General features: G+C 40.5%; 1 protein-coding gene and 1 long non-coding RNA gene across 4 annotated transcripts in view; one reads left to right on the top strand and one right to left on the bottom strand.

Annotated features, from left to right (window-relative positions):
* LOC145458011 (mannan-binding lectin serine protease 2-like) overlaps nt 1–27139 on the top strand; it is a 250177-nt gene that overhangs the window by 82378 nt on the left and 140660 nt on the right. Inside the window, exons 7-9 of one of the 3 annotated variants that reach the window (XM_080336308.1) lie at nt 7500–7653; nt 7768–7956; nt 8022–8136. The exons of 1 other annotated variant lie outside the window; for it this stretch is intronic. In XM_080336308.1, coding sequence (XP_080192434.1) covers nt 7500–7653; nt 7768–7956; nt 8022–8136 — 458 coding nt within the window. The remainder of the gene's footprint in view (nt 1–7499; nt 7654–7767; nt 7957–8021; nt 8137–27139) is intronic. One more of the 3 variants, XM_080336307.1, reaches the window with a different exon arrangement.
* On the bottom strand, nt 19290–21143 carry LOC145458036 (uncharacterized). The gene is made up of 3 exons (XR_013921052.1): nt 21080–21143; nt 20548–20661; nt 19290–19532 (listed from the first exon to the last, which is right to left on the bottom strand). It is a non-coding gene; the product is annotated as an uncharacterized LOC145458036 (long non-coding RNA).

Raw genomic sequence — 27139 nt, 5'->3', positions numbered from 1 at the left:
TTAGGTACACATGAATGAACGTTGAAAATAATTGCCTCGTTGGTTATAAAATTATGTGTGCAGGTGCGGAAAGGATTTTCGATCAACGTCCAGTTTACAGAGCCTTTTGACATTGAAGAACACCCAGACGGAAGTTGTGCGTATGATGCGCTCAATGTGAGTTTTTTAATGCACAGCGGTCCGGCCAATCGCAACGTTTTCCTATTGTATCGTTGTACGATTTTACGATATACAGATGATGCATTTTCTCGCTGACCTTATACTAAACAATGTAACTGTATGATGAAGGTATGGTTAGACATTTTGTGGTTTCATATAAATTTCTATAGAATTTTTGTTACCATACACAAGTCGGAAATGTGGAAACATTGCGTTGAAATCTATTTTATTCCTACAATATTCTCATTACTAATTTGTACTCCGTAACGTAGCCTACCATATAACGTTATCATTCATGCCATCACAGTACCAAAACGATGACATCAGCTAATAATTTTATCTATACCACATATATATAAATTATATATATTAGCGTTGTCCATAATTTGGAAAATCTTCAAAATGATCCGTTGTAACGTCTTATTCTATGGATTATTGATAAAAAAACAATTGGCCCAAAAGAAGCTCACAGGAAAGCCGCTAAGATTTAGTGCAAAGCGTTTGAAAGTAGCTGCCGCAGAATGGGCGTGCCACCGCCCATAGAACGGCGAGAAGACTGGTAATCACGAAACCACGGCTCTTGATTGGCTAATCGGCTATGCCTTAACGATCACGACAGCGGCAGCTTGCTGATTAGGTGTGATCAAGGAGTCTGCTACCGCGGCGATTCTGAAAGCGCATTGTAGGTAAGTTGGCGGATAATGATTTAGGATTAATTCAGGGCATGTTGAGATACGAAATACATGATGAACAAACAACAGCTGCTTCACAAAAACGTCTAAAGCAGCGGTCGGGAACCTATGACTCGCGAGCCATATATGGCTCTTTTGGGTATAAGATATGGCTCTTTGCCAAATATTTAATTTTTAACTGAATTGATCAATATTACAGCAACTTGTTAGTATATTTTCATCACGACCATAATAATTATTCGCGTGACCGCATAAACATGTCTTTTGAGAGGTAAAGACAATGCCGTCTCCAGGGTTAGGGGCTCGGACCCCCTTTTTAAAATCCACAAATTTAAGTTACTGTCACCCGGCGACCAATATCACTCGCGAATTCGATGTACCCGACTCGAAATCTTGGAGTGCACGATACGTTGATTGACGAAAGAGAATAGCAGGCATGGCGATGCCCATATGACGACGCAGTTTTCAAATAAATGCGCACTGTCTTCCTGATCTACGGCTCGAAATGAACTGCCTTGGAAGTGACACTCACTGGTAAGTCGCTTTGTAGTACCGGCGATAGAATGTAGGCGGGTGGCGCAACATTATATGTTCCCGCCTTAAACTTTGAGAATTGAGAAGTCGAGCAGTATTTAGATATTCGGAATCGGTGCGACCATATTAGATTCAATTAATATCAGTTGGGCTATTATAAATTCCAAGCTATTTACGATGAATTGCGGCATCAATGGTGAAGCTTGGCCCGTCTGTGCATAGCCTATCGTTTCAGGCTTTATTTTCGAATAAGAATTATGCAAATTTCCTAATTTAGAGAGGAAAATGTTCAAAGTTCAGTCATTCATGAACATATAAAATACCAATAGAAGGTTTCACAATTTTCGTTCACTCATCCTAGCGACGGGTGACGAACTGCCTTACTTGGCTTCCCTGACCCCACGTCACTGATGTAACGCACCTTACATTGGGATATACTGCTCCTGTAGTGACCTTGTTTGGCACCACTTACGCATGTAATCATGGGTTCTCGCATTTAAAAGGAGCATCACTGCGAAGCTACGTTCTCGGAACTTAAGGTTCGCATGTTCGAATAAGGTTATGCCAGCATGATTAGTAAGAGTTTTTATAGAGAGAAGGAGGCGCAACACAATGAATCCCTGCAGCAAGATTGTATAAGTGCTACCATGACGTCACAAATTTGCAATTATGACGTGACAGTTGATTGACATGTATGGCTCTTTGGGAGTAAAAGTAGAAAAACAATTGTCCAAAATGACTCTTCGGACGAAAAAGGTTCCCGACCACCGGTCTAAAGCATGACCGCTTTATTGTGAAGGAAAGCGCTGTAGCCTACATACCTTGTTTTCATCGTGGGAAAGCAAAGACGCTTATGCAAGTGGCGAACGAATTCCTTGTTTCAAAAGGGACCCATCATCATTGAATACAGATATAAAGCTTAACAATGACTCTATAATTTGTGTGATCTTATTGGGCTCAGGTTGTAATATACTGTTGAAGTTTTGAATGCTCCAAGGATCGGCTGAATCAGTCTGTTAGGCTATGCTTGGCACGAAATCTTAACGGCTTTCCTGTGAGCTTATTTTTGGCCCATTGTTGATATTTATCAATAATCTATCGAATAAGACATCACAACGGAGGATTTTTAAGATTTTCCAAATTATGGACAACCCTAATATATACGTAATATTACAACAATATTCAGAGATATATTATTAGGGCATGGTGGTATGGAATGGAATGGAATGGAAATTTTCCATACTCCACCCGCCCCAATCGTTCCATACAAAACTAAACGATTTTCCCTATCATAGCAACATTCTTCCATACCATATTTGATACTTTTTCCATACGTTCGCAACTTGCCGAACCTCTCACGCCATATTCTATTTTTGATATGTGAAAATGTTCCGACGTTTTCCTTCTAATTATTTTGAAAGAAATTATCCATTTAAACAGCCGTGATGCACCAATGATATCCACAGTTTCTTCATGTCATATGTCGTCAGCAATGTATGCTGCCTAATCATCGAAGACGGAGCGTATAATATATGCACACAGGAATTATTTGAAAATCACAACAGAATCTGATGAAATGTAAAACTAGTGTGGTGACGCACTGCTAGCAGTAACATCATATACAAAATTACATAAACTAAAGGTATTGTGAAATTAGAAGATTGGTTCCCATCCTTTTTTCTTTATTCCCCACAACCTTCAATCTATATTTCCACCCTTTAAAATTGCTCCCTCTAACAAAATTGTTTTGTAAAGACTTACTATTGGTGAAAGTTAAGACCCCCAGAATTGAACAGCACGCAATTTAATAATGATAAGTGAACTTGTGCAGGAAGGCAGGGTTGTAACCACGTCACAAGGTTCCGAGTCACAAGTCAATCTCACTTTTATAGTTTTGACTCGAGTCAAGTCGAGTCATATTCAATTCACCACCGAGTCAAGTCCAAGTCCAAGTCATGGAGTAGAGCAGTGGTTCCCAAACGGTGGGGAATTCCCCACTGGTGGGGAATTCAATGGTTTCTGGTGGGGAATAGACGCATTTGTTCAAAAGGATATACAGGACATTCTACATATTCACGGAGACACATGCACAATTACCATTACCAGTTGACTGCTCTGGAATATATGTATCGAAAATTATATTGCGTGTTGTTTACAAACCTCATTTTTAACTCTGGATGGCCAATGATGGCGTCACAAACGCATCCAGCACGACTAGTTTGACGTGAAATACCGCTTTCGCGAAATTTTGAGCGTTTCTGGTATCGGTTCACAATAGGTTTTATGTTGCAGTTATAGGCGATTGTCTTGCGTACTGGTGTGGTTGTGTGTCTGGTGTAGTCAAACCAGCAGATAGCTGCTCTGTGATGACAAAAGTACTGGGTAGTGGGGAACAGGACTGAAACTGGCGCATTCCAAACCCCCCAATCGAGCTCGAAGAGGCCCAAAATTATTTCGTGAATTTAGCATAAATTAAAGTATTTTTTGGAAATTTATGCCACTTTTTCAAAAGAATTTCGCGCTGGTTGCGTGATTTGATATTGCCGATTATCTGATTATTGGGTACCCTTTTCCCACGAAAATACGTAGAATTTATAGAAATGGAGACTTCGGCGTCGGCCTTTACTGCGCCACGACGCACCAAGGCATATGGAGTTATAGGTCATATAACATGCAGCTCCGAGAAGTGTGCCAGAACGATCAGCAGCGAGAAGACCTTGGCGGAGACTGAATGGCCTTGTGGTGACCGAAAACTTCGATATATATACAATATACATATATGCCTAATTGTCCATAGGTGACAAAATGGCTGGTGCCGAATGTTCCTGTCCTGGCGATCTGAACCCCACGCAGGGCAAATGCCATCCCACAAAGAAAAATTATTTGCCGGTTAAGCAATACCAATTTGAAATCGTGTGTGCCTTTTAGTTTTGGCGATTTCCATATCTTTTGACATATCAGATATAGGAGGTCACGAAATAGCATAATGTAATGAAGTCAATATACCAACGGGTCCTCCCGAAGATGTTTATTTCTTAATTAGGGGTCCTACCTTTTCTAACACCCCTCACTCAGCTCTTCCTGTAAATGTGATTACGTGAGCAGAGAGCGGATAAAAAATTGATATCAAAATATATGCAATTCCCGATCATATTGACCGATTCAAACACGAATTATATAAATTTTGCGCGCTTCGCGCGTTTAGTCCAAATAAGGCGACGCACTAAACAGTAGACCCAATGTAGCTGATAAGTAGCGGGGGGAAAGCGTACAGGCTCGGCGGGGCTGCGGGGGCCCAAGATCAACGTTTTTTTTGGCGCGGCTGACGAAGTGCTGTTACGGTCCTGGTGGGGAATGAAGGCTCGGAATAAATCTGAAGTGGGGAATGAAGGCAAAAAGGTTGGGAACCACTGGAGTAGAGTGTCGAGTCCAAATCGTAGTGTTTTAACTCGAGTCCGATTCCAAATCATTGTGTTGATTGTTAACTGTTCAGCTCCGAGTTACTGTCATGTGAAACTCACTTTTTACAACTCTACTCGGTGATATCGAATGCTTCGCATTCATAATATACTAATTTTCATCATTTTTACCAGTTTCTAGTAGCATTTTCAAGTACCAGTACTGATAGACGAAATAATAGTAGTGTGATAACGTTACTATTCTTCGATATTACAATGAAATGCCTGTCTTGATAAACCCAGTGTCGAGTCATATGACTTGGTCCGAGTCATGCGCCATGTCTCGAGTACAAGTCGAGTCAATGCACAAATTGACTCGAGTCGAGTCTGACTTGAGTCGAGTCATTACAACCCTGTAGGAAGGGCTTGGCATGTTTCCAAAGGTAGCGAGGTAACATCAATTTACATGTGTAAATGCCAAATAATCGAGGAGTCAGATAAACTTCCTGCTGTTGACGAACTTATGCGTATGCGTATGATATATATAAGCCGCCATAATCTACACTTCTACACTTTCGCACGCTATACTGTAACTCGAAAAGAAATATGCCATTTCATCTGCTGTAACGAGTCCGGCTATGCTATCAATTAGCGAGCCCGCGATCTCCCGTGAATCCATATTATTATAGGCCTACATATGAACTCTTATAATAACGAATCGGGTGATTTCAATCACACCATTTCGCATACGACTAAATAACAACCTACATGCGGGAGATCGCGTGCTGCTATCAAGTCGATTCTCGCGAACTGCTGAATTGCAAATGAGCTAATAGTCTTAAATATTAGACATACGATCGGCATTTCATATATAGACGTTTATAAAACGAGGTTAATAATGTAAAGATTTTTTTACAAGTGAGCCCTAAATTCCCCACCGGTTAAAAACCACTATACAATATATCTTACAATATAAATATACATCACTACAATCATTTTAGTACAGCGGATCAAATGGCCATTTCCCCGCCAATCTGCGGGTCACACATTAGATTCATTAGCCAACATCAGGGTGTCCATTAGGGCGGTTCAAAAATAACATTTTTTCCTTAATCTTGCGGGCTACATGATTAAATCGTCAGGTTACCTTAAAAAACGACGCACACCAAATTTGAATTCATTCCAACCAATATTCGCGGTTTACGTAGAGTTTGAAAATTTTGAATTTGCCCAGAAACGCAAAAAAGTTTTTTTTTTTTCAAATTTTTCTGCTAACCCCATGAAATTGTTGGGCTGTCTTCAAAGACTATGCAAAACAAATTTGACTCAATTCTAAGCAGTAGAAGTGGAGTTATATCAGTTTTTCTTTGATAATTCTGGGATTATCCTTGATCGGTGGATAATCCAAGAATTTTCATCGAAAAGCTGGAATAACTCCGCTTCTACGGCTTGGAATTGAGTAAAATTTGTTTTGCATAGTCTTTGAAGACAGCCCAACAATTTCATGTGGTTTGGCAGAAAAATTTGAAAAAAAAAAATTTTTGCGTTTCTGGGCAAATTCAAAATTTTCAAACTCTACGTAAACCGCGATATTGGTTGGAATGAATTCAAATTCGGTGTGCGTCGTTTTTTAAGGTAACCCGACGATTTAATCATGTAGCCCGCAAGATTAAGGAAAAATGTTATTTTGAACCGCCCTAGGTCCATTCTTATGTCAGAGGTAACCAGATTTCATGAAGTTTAATGCGTGTTGGAGGCCGGCATATCGTAACGTCGCTCCAAGACACGCTACATATTTTTGAATTACAATGACATGGTTACGTCAAATATATATTGCGTGATGATCATCCTACCAAAGCACAGAAAATTATTTCTAAGTTTAACAAATTGATAAGAATATTCATGTAACCTCTACTCTACATCCTCAGAGTCTGAGATTTTAAAACTCCCTTGGTAGTTGACGGAGTTGAAGTTACGATAAGCGAAATGCAACTTATAGCATGCGAAATCGGTTGAATATCATTCGTTTTTATGATATTTAGATTGGAATAATCATTATTAATATTATTTTCCATCATATGCGCGTTGCGCAACTTTGTTGTCTTTAAATAGATGTCGACCGGGGTGGATGAGTCATGAATCGCAATTTGAGATATGAACATAGACAGTGAGTGATTTTCTGATACATGCAATCAATTTGACAAATCGAAAGTAGGATCATTGTCGTGATTCTGGCAAAACTAGCTAAATATGGAAAAAGTAAGGAAGTATGGAAAGAACATTCTATACCATACTTTGGGAATTTCCATACCATACCATACTTGTACTTTTCCGTATTCCATACCGAAATGTCGCTCCATACCATGTATTTTACTGACCTTTTCTAAAATCTAAAGTGACATTTCTCTCATGTTCCCAATAAAGTAGCCTACATCATAAACTTTGAGTGTTGTGGTGATCCGCAATTAGGCAATAATTACTTTCATTTGATTAGTTCTGTTGTCATTCTATTCTCTACTCTGTTCTGATGAAAGTCACATATAGGTTACCTTACCTTACTTTAATAAAGCTTTAATTAATTTCAGGAATAGTGAGTTTACGGTTTGTGTGAGATCATTAGAGGGCTCATTTTATTTAATTCAACGCATTCACAATCACATCCCTTCTCCGACCTAGAATCGCACCAAACAATCCTTCGCTATTAACACATGTGCAGATCCAGTACAAGAATTACTCTGAAACGTATTGCAACACGAATCGGCCGCGTTTCAATAGCACCTTGGACCTCAACACACGAAACGTGACAGTCCGGTTTCGATCTGATCTGTCCGTGGAAGGAACCGGGTTCCGATTTCACTACAACACCACTAGTAAGATATCATACCATATTGAAGTAGAATGAGGACTTGAGGCGCACTAAATAATTTCAACGGTGCCGTGGCGCCGATTCGTGTACGAAACCATAATATTGTTTCGATTTTCAGGGATAAGATGTTTGAAAACGCTGCGAGCGCCAAAAAACGGAACTATCACCTCAACTAATCACAAAGGCTACTACGAATTCGAGGATGTCGTGACATTCGCTTGTGACCTTGGATTTGACATGCATGGCCACCACCGTACCGATTGCAACAACGAAGGAAAATGGTCTCACGATGAGCCGAGATGTCAAAGTATAACAACAAAATTGTAATTTCTTGACGATATCAAGAAGGCCTAATGATTTCTGAAATTCCAGTTGTATCATGTGGAGCTCCCGATCATTTGACCGCAGTAGAGTATTCTCATATCGTGGACTTTGCTGAGAAGGAATTCACCTATTTGGAGACAGTTACAGTGCGATGCAATGATTGGTAATTTGTTTTCGTTTCTACCATTCTCTTAGCGTTTTGTGCCTATTCAGGGCAATAACTGCGCCTACAAAAACTGAATAGCGCTTTGAAACTTGTTCACCCTGAGTTCACCTCACACGTATCTTATCGTTACGTCTCTCTCCGTCGACGTGTGCGTTGTCGTACACACGCATGCGTTTCAAATTCCGTCGGTGTAGGATGTTTGCTGCTTTCCATGAAATAACCTTACGTGCTAAACTGTACATTTAGGTTATTTAGTACGTTCCAAGAATAAGACGATCAAAGTAGTGACTATTGCTTCTTTAGTAGAATTAGAAGTAATGCCGTAAATTTCTACTCAAGTGCAAGCCGAAGAAGCGAAATTGATACACAATTGAAGATCTGAAAAGTAGCCTACTTAAGAAAAAAGTAAGCAATGGCATTGAAAAGGAGATTTGTTCGTCAAGTAGTTTTAGCAGTAAATCAGAAGTTGGCAACATTCGAAATTGCAAACTCGATCGCTATGACAACACAAACCGATATTTCTGCCAGATTCGAATGCGGAGTTTGACCGATAACGCTGGATCGACCTATGTGGCTGGTGACTTGCCACGATTATGCCGTGTACAATGTGCATGCCCGCGATTAATTGTGGTATTACGATTTTTGGAAATCGAATGAAATAGAGGAATGACAAAGTTAAGCTTTCCTTCGATGGCGATTGTCGCTTGTCAATGCGCGCCGCGTTGAGGTATCCAAACTGCATGCGGCCAATTCCATCGATTGGATGTTAGTGCAAGGTTCAAGGTTCCGGATTACCAATACCTCGACACTGGTAATCGTCATTGACATCACATTTGCAAAATATATTGTGGAGCCGTTCATCTGCAGAATAATGCACTATTTTTATCACTTCATAGGCAAATCTCGCTGGATTTTGGACAGGATTGTAGGGGCAATCCGCACCGGTTAATAGAATAGGCCCAATTATTGTTCTCGATTACAACCCTATCATCATATGAAAAATCCTACAAAACCCACATTGGCCACCGCAATTAGCACGGTAAAGTCATATGAGAAACAAGTGTAACATTGTCGATTGTATTATAATCTTGAGTCTTGACTGAACTGTGCTTCGTATACTGTACTGAAAGGTACCAGCAGAGCAGAGGATATTTTACTTGGAAATGTGAGCACACCAAGGAATGGATTCCGTCCGGCAGGTCAGTGAGGGGAAGAGATGTTCCAGAATGCAGACCAAGTGAGTGTGATTACAAACAAGCGTTCTGCAGCTATAGAGATAGCTGGCAGGCTTAACTTATTACCTGGGTTGGCCAAACCGTTGTCTACAGCAGTGTTTCTCAATCGCCGATCCGTGACCGGTTTCCTGCCGCTCCGCCAAATATATTAGAATTATATTACAAAATGCAAGAAGCTGGGCGTTTGTCCGTTAATTAAATAAATATAACATCAAATTTTAAATCTACTCACAAGTCTGGAACGTATTTTCTGAATGGTGTCGCAATAGAGTTGTTTGTGGTATTCACGATGTTTTACGAATACAATGGTCGTTGACACCATGCCGATATTCTTCAGTATGAGTCCCTTGTTACCGACTTGTAGCACGGTTCACTTCTGGGCTTTGTTAAGACGCCGCTTGCGCGGATTATATGGCGAGGAGGAGATTAGATAAGCCTCCAACACTTGCGAAGAGATTCTGGAATCGACCCGCAACCTATTGGTGTTGCAGCTGTAATGAGAGAGTGCAATAGGGCGTACGTTACAATGGCGCAAGTGTTGTACGAAACCGTGTTAAAGTAGCCTACATCTCGTCTCGGACAAGTTATATATAAAAGCTATACGGAGACTTTTAAACGAACTTCGTTAAATTCCGACAATGCAATTAAGCGACACTTGGCAGTATAATGGTGGCTTGTATTCAGCAAAGTCGCATTTCTTTCAAACGATACCGAACAATCGCAATCCAGTTCGTGGTCTTAACAGGTCTTCGTGATCTTCGCCTTGCAGAAACTTCAATAGAATCACTACAAATATCTTATATCAAAGAGGCAGCATTAAATGAAGTTTCCAATGTTACATAGAGTTGAAGACGCATATTGTAATGAATTTGAGGTTAATCTTGATTTTTGAAGGTTTTGAAAATTTACTGGTCCGGGATGTCGAAAAGGTTGAGAACGATTGGTCTACCGTAATCCTACCAACATTCTTCGCGGCACACTAACGAGAGTCACCATCTCTGGTGATGTCAGATCCAACCAACACGTCTCATATGGTCCTGATTATGTGATTGCACTTACAAAACATTATTGCTTTGGTTCGTGGTGTCGGATTACTAAATCGTAAAGTACAGTTGACTGCAATTATGAAGTTGCCTTAATAATACAACGCAATAGCTTTAGAAGGGATTAGCAGGAATACATGATATTGTTGCTAGGCCAACAGGTGAAGTTTGTTATCGTGCGGGTGAGCTGAAGACATTTGAATTGCTATGCGGCACATAGTTTAACAACTGATAATTTGTAGGGAGTTTAAAGCAGGGCTGTGGAGTCGGAGTCGGAATCGGTGGAGTCGGAGTCGGAGTCGGGGTAATTTTCGCTTGATGGAGTCGGAGTCAGAGTCGGAGTCGTGAAAAGTATAATACCTGGAGTCGGAGTCGGAGTCGGAGTCGGTGGGAAAATACTGACTGGAGTCGGAGTCGGAGTTTGTGAGAATGACTATGACTTCGACTCCGACTCCGACTCCGACTTCTCTATCATGAAAACATTTGCTTTCAAAGAATTTTCAATAGAATTTTTATGTACCACCAATCCATGTTAATATTAACCATACAGATCAGGTGCGGCCAGCCCGTGGCACGCAGGCCAAATTTGGCACACGAGAAGGTTAGGTGTGGCCTGCGAGGTAATTCTCGAAATTATTTATGACATCAGGTACAATTGCAAGGCCAACCAAAATTTGATTAGCATGACCACGAAATTTGATGATGACCAAAACAACAGTTCTGACGCATTGACGTATCCAGGGGTCAGCCACATTTATCCCAGATCTTCGTATATGACCATGAAGTAGAATATTTCATAGCAGATTTACTTGACTTGAAATTTTTCTCGGTACTTCGCATGATTCATTGTCACTAGATTTCTTGCATTCAGTATTTGAGCCCCCTTCTGAAAATTATAAATACATATTATTCACAGAATCGAGTCTAACTATATTCGCAATTAGGAGATACGGCTTCGCTTGTGCACTCGCAGCGAGATCGCCGACAAAACATTTGCACAAAATGATAGAGGCATGTTCAAGCTCACTGATACAGTCGATTTTGCTATGTCTAAACGTCGAATAATCCTGTCCTTGCCAAATGAGCCCAGTGGTATATAAAGATGCGACCCCCAATGTATGTTAGCGACATATTTATTGATATAGCTATAGCCTAATTCAGTCGTTATCTTGCAAAAGAATTTCGCGCCTCGCGCGACCAGGGCCTGATTGCGCACTACACAGTTGCATGACATATTGTTATCAATTTTGAAGCGTATTAATATAAGTCTTGTTTGCAATGTTACCTAATTCGGTTCGCTCCTATCGACGACTAAAAAAGGTTATCAACATTCCAGTTGCCCGCGCAATGGTTCGTCAATCTCAGGTGTCCCTTTCGCCGAAAAAGTTGCCCACCCCTGATATAGATAAAATTAGACATTACTTGCAAATTACAACTCAGTTGCAGAGGGGAAGAAAATCGCAAGATGCGTTTTCGCGATGCAGTCAAAATTGATGCAATTTTTGGAATTATACCATGATACTGTGACAGAGAAAATGCATCGGCTGGTTTTGTAAAATTGTAAAAATTATGTAAATATGACCAAACGATGCTTCCCACTTGACAAAATTAAAAATATTTGTAGTGTAGCTTAGCGTTTTGGGTCGAACAAATGATTAAGAAAGACTGCAAGTCCCAATCCTTGAATACTTGATTAAGTACATGTAGACTAGACATAGGCTATGGTCTTTGACTACTCAACTAAATTCCATTTATGACCAATGTCTATTATTAGTAGTAAGAGAGTTTGTGCTTGTGATCAGGATAGTGTGCAATGACAAAATTAGTAAGTTCAATTTCTTTATTAGTTGCTGAGTCATACACAAGAGCTACACTTGGATTTTTTATCTACATTTTTATTATACAGGATTGGATATCTGCCATATTTGAATGATTCATACATGTCAGGATATTAGAGAGTCCATGTTATAAAAACTTGAATAACGAAGGATATTTAGCAAATTTATATTTCATGTTAATTGCATAGTGAATAATTCGAGCTGTGCCACAATGAAACAATTTAGCATGCCACAGTTTACCATATATTTGCATATGTTTAATGGTTGTATGATAGTCATTCAACCGACAATGTGGCATATAATTTTCGAAGTAAATTGGTAATAATGCTGGAGTCGGAGTCGGGAGTCGGAGTCGGAGTCGGTACGTTTAAATACCCAGGAGTTGGAGTCGGAGTCGGAGTCGGTACATTTAAAGACTCAGGAGTCGGAGTCGGAGCCGGAGTCGGTATATTGAAAATGTGTGGAGTCGGAGTCGGAGCCGGAGTCGGTGGTAAAATTTACCGACTCCACAGCCCTGGACTTTAAAGCGAACGCTAAGTGGATCATATTGTCGGAGGAAGGAATTCAACCCCAAGCATAAAAGTCTCGTCTCGCGTAACGGGTAAAATATACGGAAATTAAATGGGTGTACCGCGGATATATGCGATGCACGGATGCGTAAGACTTATTAACCACTTGCACTGTACGCCTAAGCCTGATAGATATAAATGAACTTCGTACCAGTGTTGGGATCAAGTCACTACCTTCGAGTCACAAGTCATCTCGCAAATGTAATTGTTAATGTACTGGTACACGGAAAACGGCGTTGTATCTCTCACGCATACGTAGAACTGCTAAACTACACAGATAACGGTATAGCTGGAGTCTATAATTATCTGCCAAAATACAGGATATCATACGAAACCATGGAAAGTTGAAAAAATGATATGTTGCAATACCCTACCCACCTACACATCCATAATATACAATTTAAGCCTACACCAATTGTTGAAGAGTAAAACACGTATAAACAATATTCGTTCGATTTTAATCATACAAGAGGGTTAGTTATACGAGTACTGCATGGGCACTGTGAGCAGTCTGGAGAACAAATATATATTGCTATTACTTCACTGCTGGTTTACGACAACGTGAGCTGTAAGGTCTGATCACTATGCGTTTATACGGTTAATTTATTTGTGATATAGCAATGGAGGCACGGTAAAACGCAAAATCATTGAGAAATGGGTTGCTCGTAAATATTGCTTCGAGTCACGAATTTCTGAAACGTCGAGTTAAGTCATGGCATGCGAAAATGTTGACTCGAGTCATCACAACACTGCTTCGTACTACTATGATATGCAGAAATGCAGGCCTAATATGCGGTCACTACAATCGCTCTAATCCGTATTGGTCTACTTCAAAACAGATAGAGATTCCACCTGTCCAAGTGAGCTAAAGCCGTGGCGTCGGGCACTATGCCGATGTGAATGCCAGATTGAGAGACCACAACTGGTCGTTTCGGCACCCACCTACATTGCAACGTGTCTTGTATATCGCATTGTACATTCTGTGAGTGTCGTGGGCAGATGAAAATATAATCTGACGATCATTGAAATGTTGATTAATAGCCTATAGTCTGGTAAAATATCTATAGTTGAAAATAATGTCTCTCAGTTTCTATTTTTAATATATCAAAGTTATATTTGGATAATGTTCATCGCGTTTCAGATACATGGCCGCCAATCCACAAATTACATATAAAAATACATTATACACCCATATAAACGATAGAGTAGTATCGGCGACGGGTCTGCGATTCTGTTCTCCTATACATAGCACAGCGGCGAGTACTCAACTGCAATCCAAATGGTTTATCAAAAACAGTATTAGTGACGATCATTGGCATGAGTGAGGGGAGTCTTGAAATCCAGCAGCGAGACGTCTGAGCATAGCGAAAATGTTTACTCACGAGAACGCATAGCGCGCTAGCGTGCATATATTACTTGTCAATTATTTATTCCTTGGCAATTATTCTTTTACTTCACAAACTATATTGTCGTGGTGTGGTAGAAGTTTGGTTGGCGATGGGTAGATAGTGTAATGGTTACGATAAGCGCCCAGCACGCAGACGAACCTGGTTCGATTCCCGTCGGAGGTTTATCTGGGCTCCTCTTCCCCCGCCGTTGCCGTTCTTACGGCGACAAAAAAGCCCAGCAAAAGACTCGACGAAAGGAAGCACCCACAAGGAATGGAAAGAACTAGTAGAAATAGACCCGGCTTCAAAGAGGATCAACATCGAAAAGAACTGTAACATCGGGCACTCTGGGCCGAGGTGGATGTTAGAGTTAAAGGGTCGCTACTGATGCGTGTCGTTCGACATCATACTATCTGTTCGTGACATCGCATTGTACATTGTGTGTGACTTGTTCAGATAAAATAATAACCCAACAATGTTATGTTATGTGTCTGTGAACTTGCATTTTACATTTTACGCATTTACGCCTATTTCATACCATTGTAAACATCTCGACAGCACCACTACTTATTGTGACTCACAATGCTTCGAGTACTCGAATCTGAATCAAGTATTAAATTTAATGATTCTAGTCGAGTAATAAAAGACGATTGTTTCGAGCACTGAAATTATACGCACTGAAAGTTAATTTACCAACGAGAATTATACTTTTGATACTATTTCCACGGAGGAAGCCTTGGAACCTTGATTGGCCGTGTCGCAGTATGCGAGACATAGTGCAGAGCTACGAACGTTACTGGAAATAACACATCTCCGAAGTAATGATCATCCCACAACATTGTCAACAAGTGCAATGAAATAGGTGTGGTCGAAGATACCGAAGGATATTTAATGTGACGGATAACAGGCATTGTGTTCTTGGTGATGCCATATAAGGTACATATTTGAACTTTGAAATAGTACATTCTGTTGTGACGTCCTAATGACGAGTGATACTCGAATGCTCGACTCGACTCGAAGCGTAATACGTGATGCAGAATCGAATCTCTCAGTGACTCGATTTTGACCAGCCCTAATTGTGACCAGCGCACTTCAAAATGTGTAAAATATTTGGTAGGGGACTTACTCAGTTTGCGGCGATGGTCTTACGGTAAATCGAGCAAAAGCGCGTCTGCAAAGCACTGCCGCAGCTTATCACAAAGATGGAGAGCTACACGGTTAAAGATTTCCAGTGGACAGTGGTTCTTATATCAAGATCCGCGGGATGAAATCCTGTGATGTAGACAACATTGTCAGTAACAAGCGACATGGTGTGTCACCACAGCAGTATAGGCCTACATGGTGAATTTGCTCGAGAGCCAGGGTCACGAAAAGACGATAGTTTATATTTTCGTAATCAGTACCGCGCTAGCTTTCAATTGATGCTAATTTTATCAAATCTTGCGCTCGTCAAGCCCGTCGAAATAGTGCCGTAAATTGCCTTTGATGAAAAGGAGAGAATCACGATATGCAATCTCAGTGAGCCGTGCGATTTAGCTGTGTCCACACGACTTTATGACTTTTGTGTCACCGTATTGTTTGGTCGAAACGAAGCAGCGTGATACAAATCGCGTAATTACAAATGAGCTTATAAATACGGGAGATAGAATTATCATAGAGAAATGGGTGTTTGATTTAGAACTCGAGTTCCCTGCGCCTGTCACTATACACGCGACGTACCACTACAACAATAGAAATTGGACTACTGATCGGTCCTAATTACCTGCAATCCATGACGTACAAGACGCGCATATAATCACAAATCATATGTAGGACTTACCATGTGTTTTGACCTCCACAGACTCCTTAGACTGGCTCACGGAGCTCTTAGTGTTCCATGGAACACCGTTTAAGAACCGCTGGTCCATAATCAAATATGTTGCCGGCCTCAAAGGCGTCAGCGGGCCGCGTGTTGAGAACCCCTGCACTAAATAATGGCGAGCTATTTTAAAGCAGATATAAACTAAGTGTCGCGAGAATTTTCGTTTTGAAAAGATGACAAATGGGTATAGCTTTACTTTTTTATATCGTGATAAGCTTGCATGGTTGCGTTCCCGCATGAGCAAGAGCAGTGAACTTCCTTGCGAATTCATATCGTGTGCTGATGATAACATCATCCTAGTAGCAGTTTCGCGTCAGTATTTTGGGCAATTCCTTTCGAACAGATTGAAAAGTAAATACTATATTCAGTATGTGGAAAGCGCTTGGATCGAGAACCTAAATTCTCAACACAGATAATAGGGATGGTGTGAACGTGAGGTTCACGTTCGCGTTCTGTGTGTGAACCTCGGAAATTTAGAGGTTCGCGTTCACAACAGAACCTTGATAGGTTCTGCACTGTGAACCTTTTTCATATATTACAATTTTCACTTCATTATAACATCTTTCGTTAAAATTTATTGCATTTCAACTGCGGCCCACTCTATGCATGGCGCTGGCAGTATAAAAAATCAACACTAAACGAGCATGCACCTTGACAATCTCAAAAGTTTTACTTGCTTTGTTACAAAAGTTTGATCGAAATATCCAGCTTACCGTTCGTAAATATTTAGTGACTCTCTGCTGTGAGCTTGACCCGCAATCACACAACATCACGCTGAAGGATTTGTCCATGGAAAACTGAATGGGATAGAACGGTAACTGCGTGGTCTGTCAATCATTTACGGTTGAATAACAATCAGTAGATAACAATCAATCAACCCAGAATGTTTTGGTGGTTTGCTGTGATGCTACGGCTTACGTAAAAGCCATACATCGGGTTAAGTAAGGGTCATTATTATCGTAATCGTGACTAGTCTAAATTAATTCTCATGTAGTTATAATGACTGTACGTCGCTATCAAGTTGAACATCGACTCCAGTGTCCTTTGTAGTTTCTAATATGCTATAGTGCGGTACGATGTGTAGTACTTAGGCTGCAATGCTACATGTTTGAATTGCATCATAAATTGTATAGTAATTGGTTATCCGACCAGCTTATACCAACTCCGATCACTTTTGATCCTTCAATACAGGATAGTGTTTAATTATGTCGCTATAGCATCTAGACCAGGAGTTCCCAAACTTTTTATAGTCGCGACTCCACCTCTCAATTTGGCATGCTGGTTACTAAAAAAGGCCAGTGAAGCTGGCGACTATATTATGTGCGTAGTAGCTAGCCAACCTCCTTCCTTAGACTGTAGAAACATATATTAGTATTTTTAAGCGACTTCTATCTATATCCAAACGAAGTAGCCTAAGTTAAATAGATAGAAATACAGAGAACGATCTATAAGTTATTATTCGACTGCGCCGAGCCTGCAATTGTGTATTATACTGTTAGCGCATCTGCATAGCACTACCGGCACTTAGTTGTTATTGAACGTCATATTGATTTATATTATGCTCTCGACACTTCGTAGTTTCTAATATTCTCTTGTACTTTTTCAGATTAACACATTCTATCTGCCCTATTTACTGTCTCCCTGCGGATCTAATGATTGTTATCAGTTATCGCACGGTCATTAGCAGGCCGTGTTATTTTTGGCATTTCAGGAGCCAGATGCCAAAACTGCCAAAAATAAAAATTTGAAAATGCCAAAAATAAGCAATTTTTGGCATATGCCAAAAATAACACGGCCTGCCAAATAGTGTATTTTGTTCATGGTGTTGTGTTAACAGGACCGCGTTACAACCGAGAAGAGCGTTTTTGAAAGGCAGGTTTCTTAATCTGGGTCAAGCCCACCCATTAGGGGTGAAAGCATGGTGTCCTAAATGGTGTGGGCACAGCGAGATTGAACGGCTGACTGCATTTGGTTTTACGTCATACTTTCCATTTGTCCAAAGGCAATTATAAGACCATTTTTACCGGCTTGTCGAGCGCTAAATTTGATAAAACGGGTATCAATGAGAAGCTGCCGCAGTACTGATTATTAAAATATAAATTATATTCTGCTCATAGAACTGGAACCCCCAAAATCAACCACGATTTTTGCATTGTGATCGAGTTGAACATTGTGACGCAACAAACTGTCTGGCTATTTCTGAGCTGCATAGTCTCGTTTTGCCAGACAGTCTTGTTGCGTCAATGTTCTTAAACAAGCTAACCTTCCCAGAACTTTTCCATGCGAGTTGGTACTATTAAAGCCACCTGAAGTGACAAAAGTCCTCCGTATCGGTAGACTGAAGGAGAAATGATAGTCGGGCTACTAAATAGAATGTGTTGAGAGACAACACAGGAAACTCCTGGTAAAGGATCGGGAAGAAAATCCTTTCCGCGATGAGATCGATTGCACTGGCGAAGTGATCTCTTTTCATGATGCATGGAAGCCGGCTCGGCCCTCCAACGATTTTGAAGCTCTGAGAACCTTTTGTGGATGACTGCCAACATTATTTCCCTCAACGGCTACTGTTGAAGCCGATATTTCCCAGATTCGCTAGGCGAGAAATGAATTTAGGAGAAACTTAGCTGACCTGAGTTTGGAAGCACTGTTACAGTGCAAACGATTTAAGTCTATTCAACAGCTGTAACAATCAGCTGTTGAGCGTGTTTGTTAGGCTTTTCTTTCTTTTTTTTGCTTATTGGCACCGATTCCGATGGATACTGCACATTTTGTGGTTTCGTTTGATATTATTAACCTATGAAATCGTTAGGTTTTTTTCTTCTTCTTATTGTTTGTTGGCGCTGATTATACGTGGATGCTGCATATTTTGTGGTGTCTTTTGACAAACTAGCCCAAATAAAGCGTTTTTGTGACTAATTCGAGGCTGAAACTATCTATTTAGAGGACGATGCCAAAACTGCCAAAAATAAAAATAGAAAAATGCCAAAAATAAGTTATTTTTGGCAGTTTTGGCATATGCCAAAAATAACACGGCCTGGTCATTAGGGAACGTTATGAACACTAAAATCCGAGATATTGTTGACTGCTATTTATATGTTTGTAAGCCTCTCATTTCTTATCTATTCAATAAATAAACTACTCTCAATATTCATGTGCATTGTGCAGGATTGTATATTGACGAATTGAAAGGAATCTTGTCAATTAATCACCAACTTGCTAGATGCCTGCCAGTTCTGCAAAGCTATCCGGGGCACAGCTGGATAGATGAAGACGCAGATACCAAAGTATGAACACGGTAACATTAAAGATAGCCATGACCCTTCATATCCAGCAAATGGGTTGGGTGTCAGTGACAGTTTCAGGTTTTTCAACATCAGACATAGTAATATCCTCGTCCATCAGTGCACGGTCTGTGGCGTTCTGTTATGACTTGTCGATATTGGACATTTTCATCTACATCTGAAAAATAAAATCCTGATGATCACAAACAAGGTAGGGACAAGAGTTAAGTGATGAGATAATGTCAGCCTGGGTGGAATGGTTTCAGTGGGTAGGTGAACCTCCATTAGTTCTTGGCAGGGTTGTAATGTCAGACTCGAGTGGCCATTTTTTGGTGACTCGAGTCATTTTATGAAAAAAAGAAAAATTACTCGACTTATTGCACTCGAGTCATTGCGCATGACTCGGACCAAGTCATATGACTCGAAATTGGGTCTGCTAAGATAGGCATTTCATTGTAATTTCAAAGAATGATTAAGTTATCATGCTAGTATTATTTCGTCTATCAGTACTGGTACTTGAAAATGTTACCAGAAACTGTCGAAAGTGAGGAAAATTAGTATATTATGAATGCAAAGCATTCAATATCACTGGGCGGAGTTGTGTAAAAAGTGGGTTTCGCGTGACATTAACTGGGAGCCGAACAGTCAACACAATGACTCGGAATAGAGTCTAAACACTATGACTCGCACTCGACACTCCACTCCGTGACTTGGATTTGACTCGGTGGTGGTGAATTTAACATGAATCGAGTCAAAACTATAAAAGTGAGATTGACTTGTGACTCGGAACCTTGTGACTGGGTTACAACCCCGTTTCTTGGCATGAGTAACACAAATGTTAACACCACCACTGGATCAGATTTGGACAACTAGGAAAATTTTCAGCTTTTCCAAATTATATCAGAATTAGAGCGATACACTTTTTACAAATTAGACTAGAATTTGAATTAGGAGTACACAGTTTTTTTTCAAACCGCATCAGAATTATAGCTACACAGTACACAGTATTTCAAAATTAGTTAGATTAGACAGAATTAGATGACATGCTTTTCGGTCTAATAAGTCTAGGTAAACAACTAGTTTGCCCTGTATACAGATCACAAGAAAGCCTCATAACAAATCAGCACAGACCGATTCAAAACTTGGATTAATACCATCCCATAAACTCAGACATCTAGAAAGATCAAACTTACCCAAAGTAGCCTTCAACGTTTATAGTAATGATGTTCAACATTAGCACAGGTTGCAACAGATGCTGTCCATTCGAAAAAGATATCGTCTTCGTGCCAGCGTTACCACCAAACATTCTGTATTGTAGGGTTACAATACGTCCTCTTTTAAGAGGATTTGCCCTCTTTTTTGACTTTTTTGAAAGTGTCCTTGGAGGACGCCCAAATGTCCTCTTTTTTGAGGTTAAAGATAATGCCGAATTCGACAGAGACATAATCAGTCAGCACTGCAGTAACACTCCAGCGGCTATTTCGAGAGCTGGGCCGGAAAGTTGACCTTTGTTTTGGCAATCACCGGACAATGTGAAAGAAAAACTGAGTGAAGGGAAAGCGCGAGAGGCCTGAGTTTGCAGTGTTGGGACATTTCTGTGTCAAGGAGTTTACAAGTCATTCACTACATAACGTTATCAAGGCACATGCCAGATACTGTCAATAATTACATTCAAAGTAATTTAGACAAGACAAAGTTACTTAAAATAATAATAATAGCACTTACTTGGCCCGTTGTACGCTGTTACGTAAGCCGAAGAATAACAGCAAACAATCGAAACATCCTGCATGGCTCTACTGATTGTTATTCAACCGTAAATGATTGACAGGCCACGCAGTTACCGTTCTATCCCATTCAGTTTTCCATGATTTGTCAGACTCTCAAGACCTGGTGTAAAAGGCCATAGTAGCCGAACACCATATGTACAATACTAACAACAACAACAACAACAACATAACATCACGAGCGAAATGCGTAGTCAGCGAATGATGCTTATCCAACCAATCAATGAGATTGATATTGTTTTCTGATGTAAAAAATACAGCAGGCGTACAGGGTCAATCTTGACTTCATATTTTACTGTCTTATTAAAGCCAAATCCGTGCCATTGAGGTGTTGGCTACTGTTGTATAACTTGTTAATGGGGTAATATCGGCAGCAAGTATAGAAACCCGTTTTACTCTCTGCTCAATATCAATGTAGCAATACTCAGACGCTGAATACATTGTCCGGTCTGGCCTGGACCGTTAAGGAATAAGCTTATATTCCCTGGTAAGTCCTCGTTGAAATTGTTGGCAAAACGACGGAGGATATTGATTTTATGGGATTATTATATCCTTTGATTGCCTCAGTTGATACATTTAGCGACGTTTAAAACGCCAATATGTACTTCAACATTATGGTATTATGTGGCCCGAGTCATCGCTCGGTATCGTGTACAGTGTACACACTTTGTCACATTAATATAGGCTATCACATCATTGAAAGATAGGATTGAAATTAGCAATATGACGCCAGGTGACGTCATGAGGTTCACGTTCGCGTTCACACAGAACCTTTCAAAAAGATTCGCGTTCACACGAACCTGAACCTTTCAGAGGTTCACACCATCCCTAACAGATAAGCAGAGGGCACCGTGTGGCAATACCCGGTGGCTGGCCGTGGATGGCATTTGTCGATCTCGGGGAAGGTATTTCTAGAAGTTATCGCTAAATGAGCATGCATCTATAAATATAATTACCGTATCGTTTCAGGTCGCGCCGGAACAGCATTTTGTGGCGGAATCCTCGTTGATGAGATGACCGTCGTCACTGCTGCTCATTGTGTTTCCGAGTAGGTATTTTTCCAGTATTGTTATCCGGAAACCGGGCATAGGTTCTCACCGGACTTGGTAATAGAAAATAGCATGCTTTTCCAAATTACTGCATTCAGAATTAGGTTATAGTCCCAGAGTTTATTCCTAATTAAAATTAGATGAGAACTACACCGTATTTTTGAAATTAAATTAGAGTTAGAATTATAGCTACAACAGTTTTTCCACAATAGCTTAGAATAAGAATTACTGAACTAAGACATGGGATTAAGTTTAGTTCATATCTAACCAGAGCTCATTCTCATAAGCATGAGTAGGGTACATTTAAAACAAAAATCAACTTGAAACACACATGCTTAAAACATGGCCGTTGTTTAAGACATGTTTTTTTTTAGTTGCTTTAGCCACGACGTCACGAATCTTTACTTGTGACGTCACGGTGGATTGGCAGCATCAGAATGATCATTCCGCACCAACTATCCATATCTACGTGCTAGAACTCTTGAACAGGCGACTATTTCGATGGTTACAGACAGCCACTCCATCACGTCGTATACGTCGACTATTATTGGGTGAAATTCGGCCGTGGGCTCATACTACATGGTTTTTCGAAAGTATTTACACAATTATGTCAATTACGCAACGCTAGAAAAAAATTGTGCTTGAGCAACAACAAAATACACAATTTCTTTTCAAAAGCATTTGTTTAAAACACAGTGCTATAGCCTAATCCCGCGAATTTTTGTGATTATAGCAAAGTAGGAGAAGACACAAGCAACTGAAACCACATTTAGTTATTGTAGCAATGACGCAAAAAATAAGTTAACAGCTAGAGCAGCGTTTATGACACTTTTGTTTGCACAACGTCCTCTGGACCGCAAACCAGGTGTCAAACGCCCCCCTCTCAACCGCTCAAATTTTAATAAGATCAATCTCAGGATCAGAAACATTGCCTAAATCAGGGATTTCCCAGGGTCCCGGCGCTAAACGCGAAGCGTGTGTAAAATCCGCCATAATAGCTCTCCTTCGTCGCCGTGTTGGAGCGATGCTCTAGAACAGTGGTTCTCAACCGCCGGTCCGCGACGACTTTCCAGCAAGGTAGCACGAAATGGCGCTTGGTTCGACTACGAAACGCTTGTTCACTCGATATGGCCCAGGAGAAGAATATTATTCGAATAAGCGTGGTCCATCCATGGCCTTCGACGCGAAAGACTGCAAACGACTCTCGGCGGTGGGGAAGGTTAAATTTTAGCTCGATTCTGCAGACTCACTACCGTAAAATCACGTGGATGCCATCATGAACATGATTAATTACGGTCAAAAACCTCAAAATGTCACTCTCTAGCACCATATACTTGCAGAAAACGGTTGCATGTTTTACGTTTTGGATTGATTTTAATTTTTGAAAGTCCACTAGTCCGCCAATATTTTTTGAAATTTTACCGGTCCGCGAAATGAAAAAAGTTGAGAAGCACTGCTCTAGAACACTCGGTCTGCAAGCGCAATGAAGTCAATATACCGACTGTACTTGACTAACGGCTTATTGAATTTTCCATGTAGCATGGACCACCAGGACAACGTAACTGTATGGCTGGGCTTGTTGAATAGAGCCTCGGAAGAGATTTACAACTTCACACAAGTAATTCTGCGAATATAGATTCGAATCCGCATGACTGATGACCGGTAATGTTTTGTATTCAGAGTTTTAATATTACCGGCAATAGAAGATTCCTGCATCCAGGCTATGGAGCGATAAGGAAACCCTATGACAACAATGTTGCTGTGCTTAAACTTGACCGCCCTGCTAATCTATCACCCTTCGTAAGTATATAAATTGGATGACTGACGGGTGTTAGACTATAGTCCATGTGGTAATGGTTTTTAAACTTTCTACATATCATTGCCCCTGATAAGAATATCATGAATTTCAGTAACGTCCATTTCCAAAATAACTTATTTCGGAGCAAATAATAAATAGCATTAGGGTGTCATCATTACATTCCGAGTTTAAACACAATTTTATGTAAAAACCGATTTTGATCTGACGCATCTCCGAAATGCTTTGTTCTTGTACACGATGTCTTCCTCTGTGAATTCGATTGTCAGTATTCAGGAGTCGAGCAGTACAAAGCAAGCCGTAGCCGATCGTAACCAAATTTCAGAAGAGCGTTTTGCGTTTTTGTAGCATTGTTTCCTCAGTAGCTGTATATTTAATGATCTTAGCTCTTGCGCGGAGGGGACTATAATACGGGTGTGTGGAACCTTTCACGAGTGCGCCAGATGTGGATTGCTAGGTAAGACCACGGTCCGCGCGTAAATATAAGACAAGCATTTTCGGAGTTGCAGACAAAAAACAGCTCCGGAAATAATAATGAAAAGGACTTCATTCGGAAGCGATGACGCCACTGTAACTATAGGGTTGCATTAAAACAAAAATCAATTTAATACAAACATGTTTAAAACTAGGCCCTTGTGTAAAACATGTTTTTTATTGTTTTTTTGTTTGTTTTTCAAACCAGGACGTCACAAATATTTAATTGTGACGTCATAATGCAGTGGTTCTCAACCGGTGTGCCGCGGCACACTAATGTGCCAATTGGACTACTCAGGTGTGCCGCCAGCAAATGTGGCAAACAAGGTAGAAGTATAACAAAATTAAGAAGTACAAATTTTAATTTTTAGTGTGTCATTGTTGATGGTTCCATTGAATTGACCAGATCAAGACACGCGATGTACAATGCGATGCAGAAAACAGATACAAGGATGTCGAGACGACCATAGTTACGGTATCTCAATCTGGCATCCCCATTAGGTCATGAATTGGGTATTTCTTTGGGCTTTTTATTCTAAAGACCCTCTGAGCACAGCAACGTAGGGGCGGAGAACCTCATAAATCTACGACGCTTCGTAACTCGTTACTGCACTGCAATGAAATAAACTGAGGCCTCCACCGCCAAAGGGTGTGATACGCCAGTTTGCCCATATATTGTAGCATTTAGGACGGTGATAACTAAACTCGGGGTATTGGACCGTGATGTTGAGGTGTGGCCGAAGGTGTTCACCTTTTACTAGTCACCCCCATAATCAGAACCGGAGGCTGAACACTGAACAGGAACATGACGCAGGCCGATGACCATTTTATATTTGTAATCATATTCTTGCCATGTCTTCGTCATCGATGATAATTTAACACCATACCGATATTGTTGATTTTGATTCCTGAGATGCCAACTTATAGAACGACCCACTTTTTGTAAGCCGCTGCTTTTGCAGATCGGAGGACGAGTGGGAGCCTATATAAACCTCCAACACCTAGGGAGGCATTTTGGGCTCGAACTCACGTCCCATTTGTGTTGCAGCGGTGCAATTAGCTTTCCACTATACGCTGCTCGCCACTCATGGTATGCTCGAAGTGCTGTGGCAGTGGTTCTTCACCGGCGTGCCGCGAGAGGCTGTCGCGAGAGATTTCTTTGAAATTGTGAAAGTAGATTATATGTCCAAAATGATTCCAATCTATAGCAAACGATCAATAATTAATTCAAATCGGGCTCGATGTGAAGTTTGTACGTTTGACAAATCAAAATTGATGTTATGCCCGCAATCTATATCCATACGCTTTACTCGACGTATCGCGTGCATTTCAGGCTGAATTAATTCAGTTTTGCACGATACGCGGATTACAGAGAAGAGCAGAGAGGGCGGCGCCTGTGTGACAATGTAGTTTTCAAATCCCCGTCTTCTTCCTAATCACCATCGAGAAATGAACTCATTTGGAGAAGTGATATTCCCGTTTACAAATTAGAATTGCCAACATAGCCATTCACATTGCGATTGTTAGGTAGCGTGCCGGCACTGCAGGTAAAATGTAGGCTCAGGGCCCAACGTTATGTTCCAGGCGACGAATTTGAGAATTGAGAAGTAAACTTGATCAAATTACATCAGTTAACATATTTTCTCGCCGCTGAGGTTTCTTAACTCGGTGTGTTGGAACTGCTATTTAACTACGTGTGGCTGCCAGTAACACTATCGAGGTATTGCTAATCTTCACAGGTGCTATTACACGATCTGCGTGTAAATGCGTTTGACGCCTCTGCGCCTCTGTATGTGTTAGTGGCGATCGTGATTGGACTCTTCGATGCGACGGTTAATTACATCGACAATGAGATAGTGGGCAGACTTTATTGTCGAGCCCATCTTATGAAATTAAGCTCTGCCCAAAGTTTAAACGAGATCGCAGCAGGCCAGCTATGTGGTAGCAGAGGTAGTAGCTGATAATTCAAAACCGCAAGAAAGTTCTTCTTCCGCAGAGATGAAAGAAAACTTAATTTCTTTTTTGAAGCACAGCAAAACCTACTTAAGTGCTCCGAAAAGGTAGATGTACTTCGTCAGTGACCAATGACCAATCACCATACCTCTGTTTAACTGTGGTTGCTGCTACGTATTCTGGTAGTTTCCTGTGCCGTAAGCTAAAAGATTCCAGAACCAGTGTGCTACTGTGCTATGTTTCATTTTCAAAGTGTACCGCGGGGTCAAAAAGGTTGAGAACCACTGTGACATAATGGATTGACATTGACAATTGAAAATATCGGGTATATATAACTCTTTTGACAAAATATCTACGTACTATAGCTGTTGAACCGACTATTTTGAGGGTTCCAACCATCCCATATCGTATACGTCGGCTATATCGGGTGATATATGGCATAATTATATAACTAAGTTAATTATATAACTAAGTTAATTATATAACTATAATTATATAACTAATTATATATATATATATATAACTAATTATATACCTAAGTTCTTTCTAAAGGCCTTTGTTTGATATACTGTTTAGAACAGGGGTCGCCAACTCAAAACGGGTCGCGGGCCACTTTTCAAAATTCGTGAAGGCCGCGCGCCGCATGAATTCAGTATCGAGATAAAAATAGGCAACGCAGTTTAGCAACCACGTTTTGATAACTCTGCGT

Source organism: Botryllus schlosseri, chromosome 15, assembly GCF_051294905.1.
Source record: "Botryllus schlosseri isolate E-star chromosome 15, Bs_hap1, whole genome shotgun sequence".
NCBI classification, from domain to species: domain Eukaryota; kingdom Metazoa; phylum Chordata; class Ascidiacea; order Stolidobranchia; family Styelidae; genus Botryllus; species Botryllus schlosseri.
This window is presented reverse-complemented; position numbering and strand designations above follow the sequence as displayed.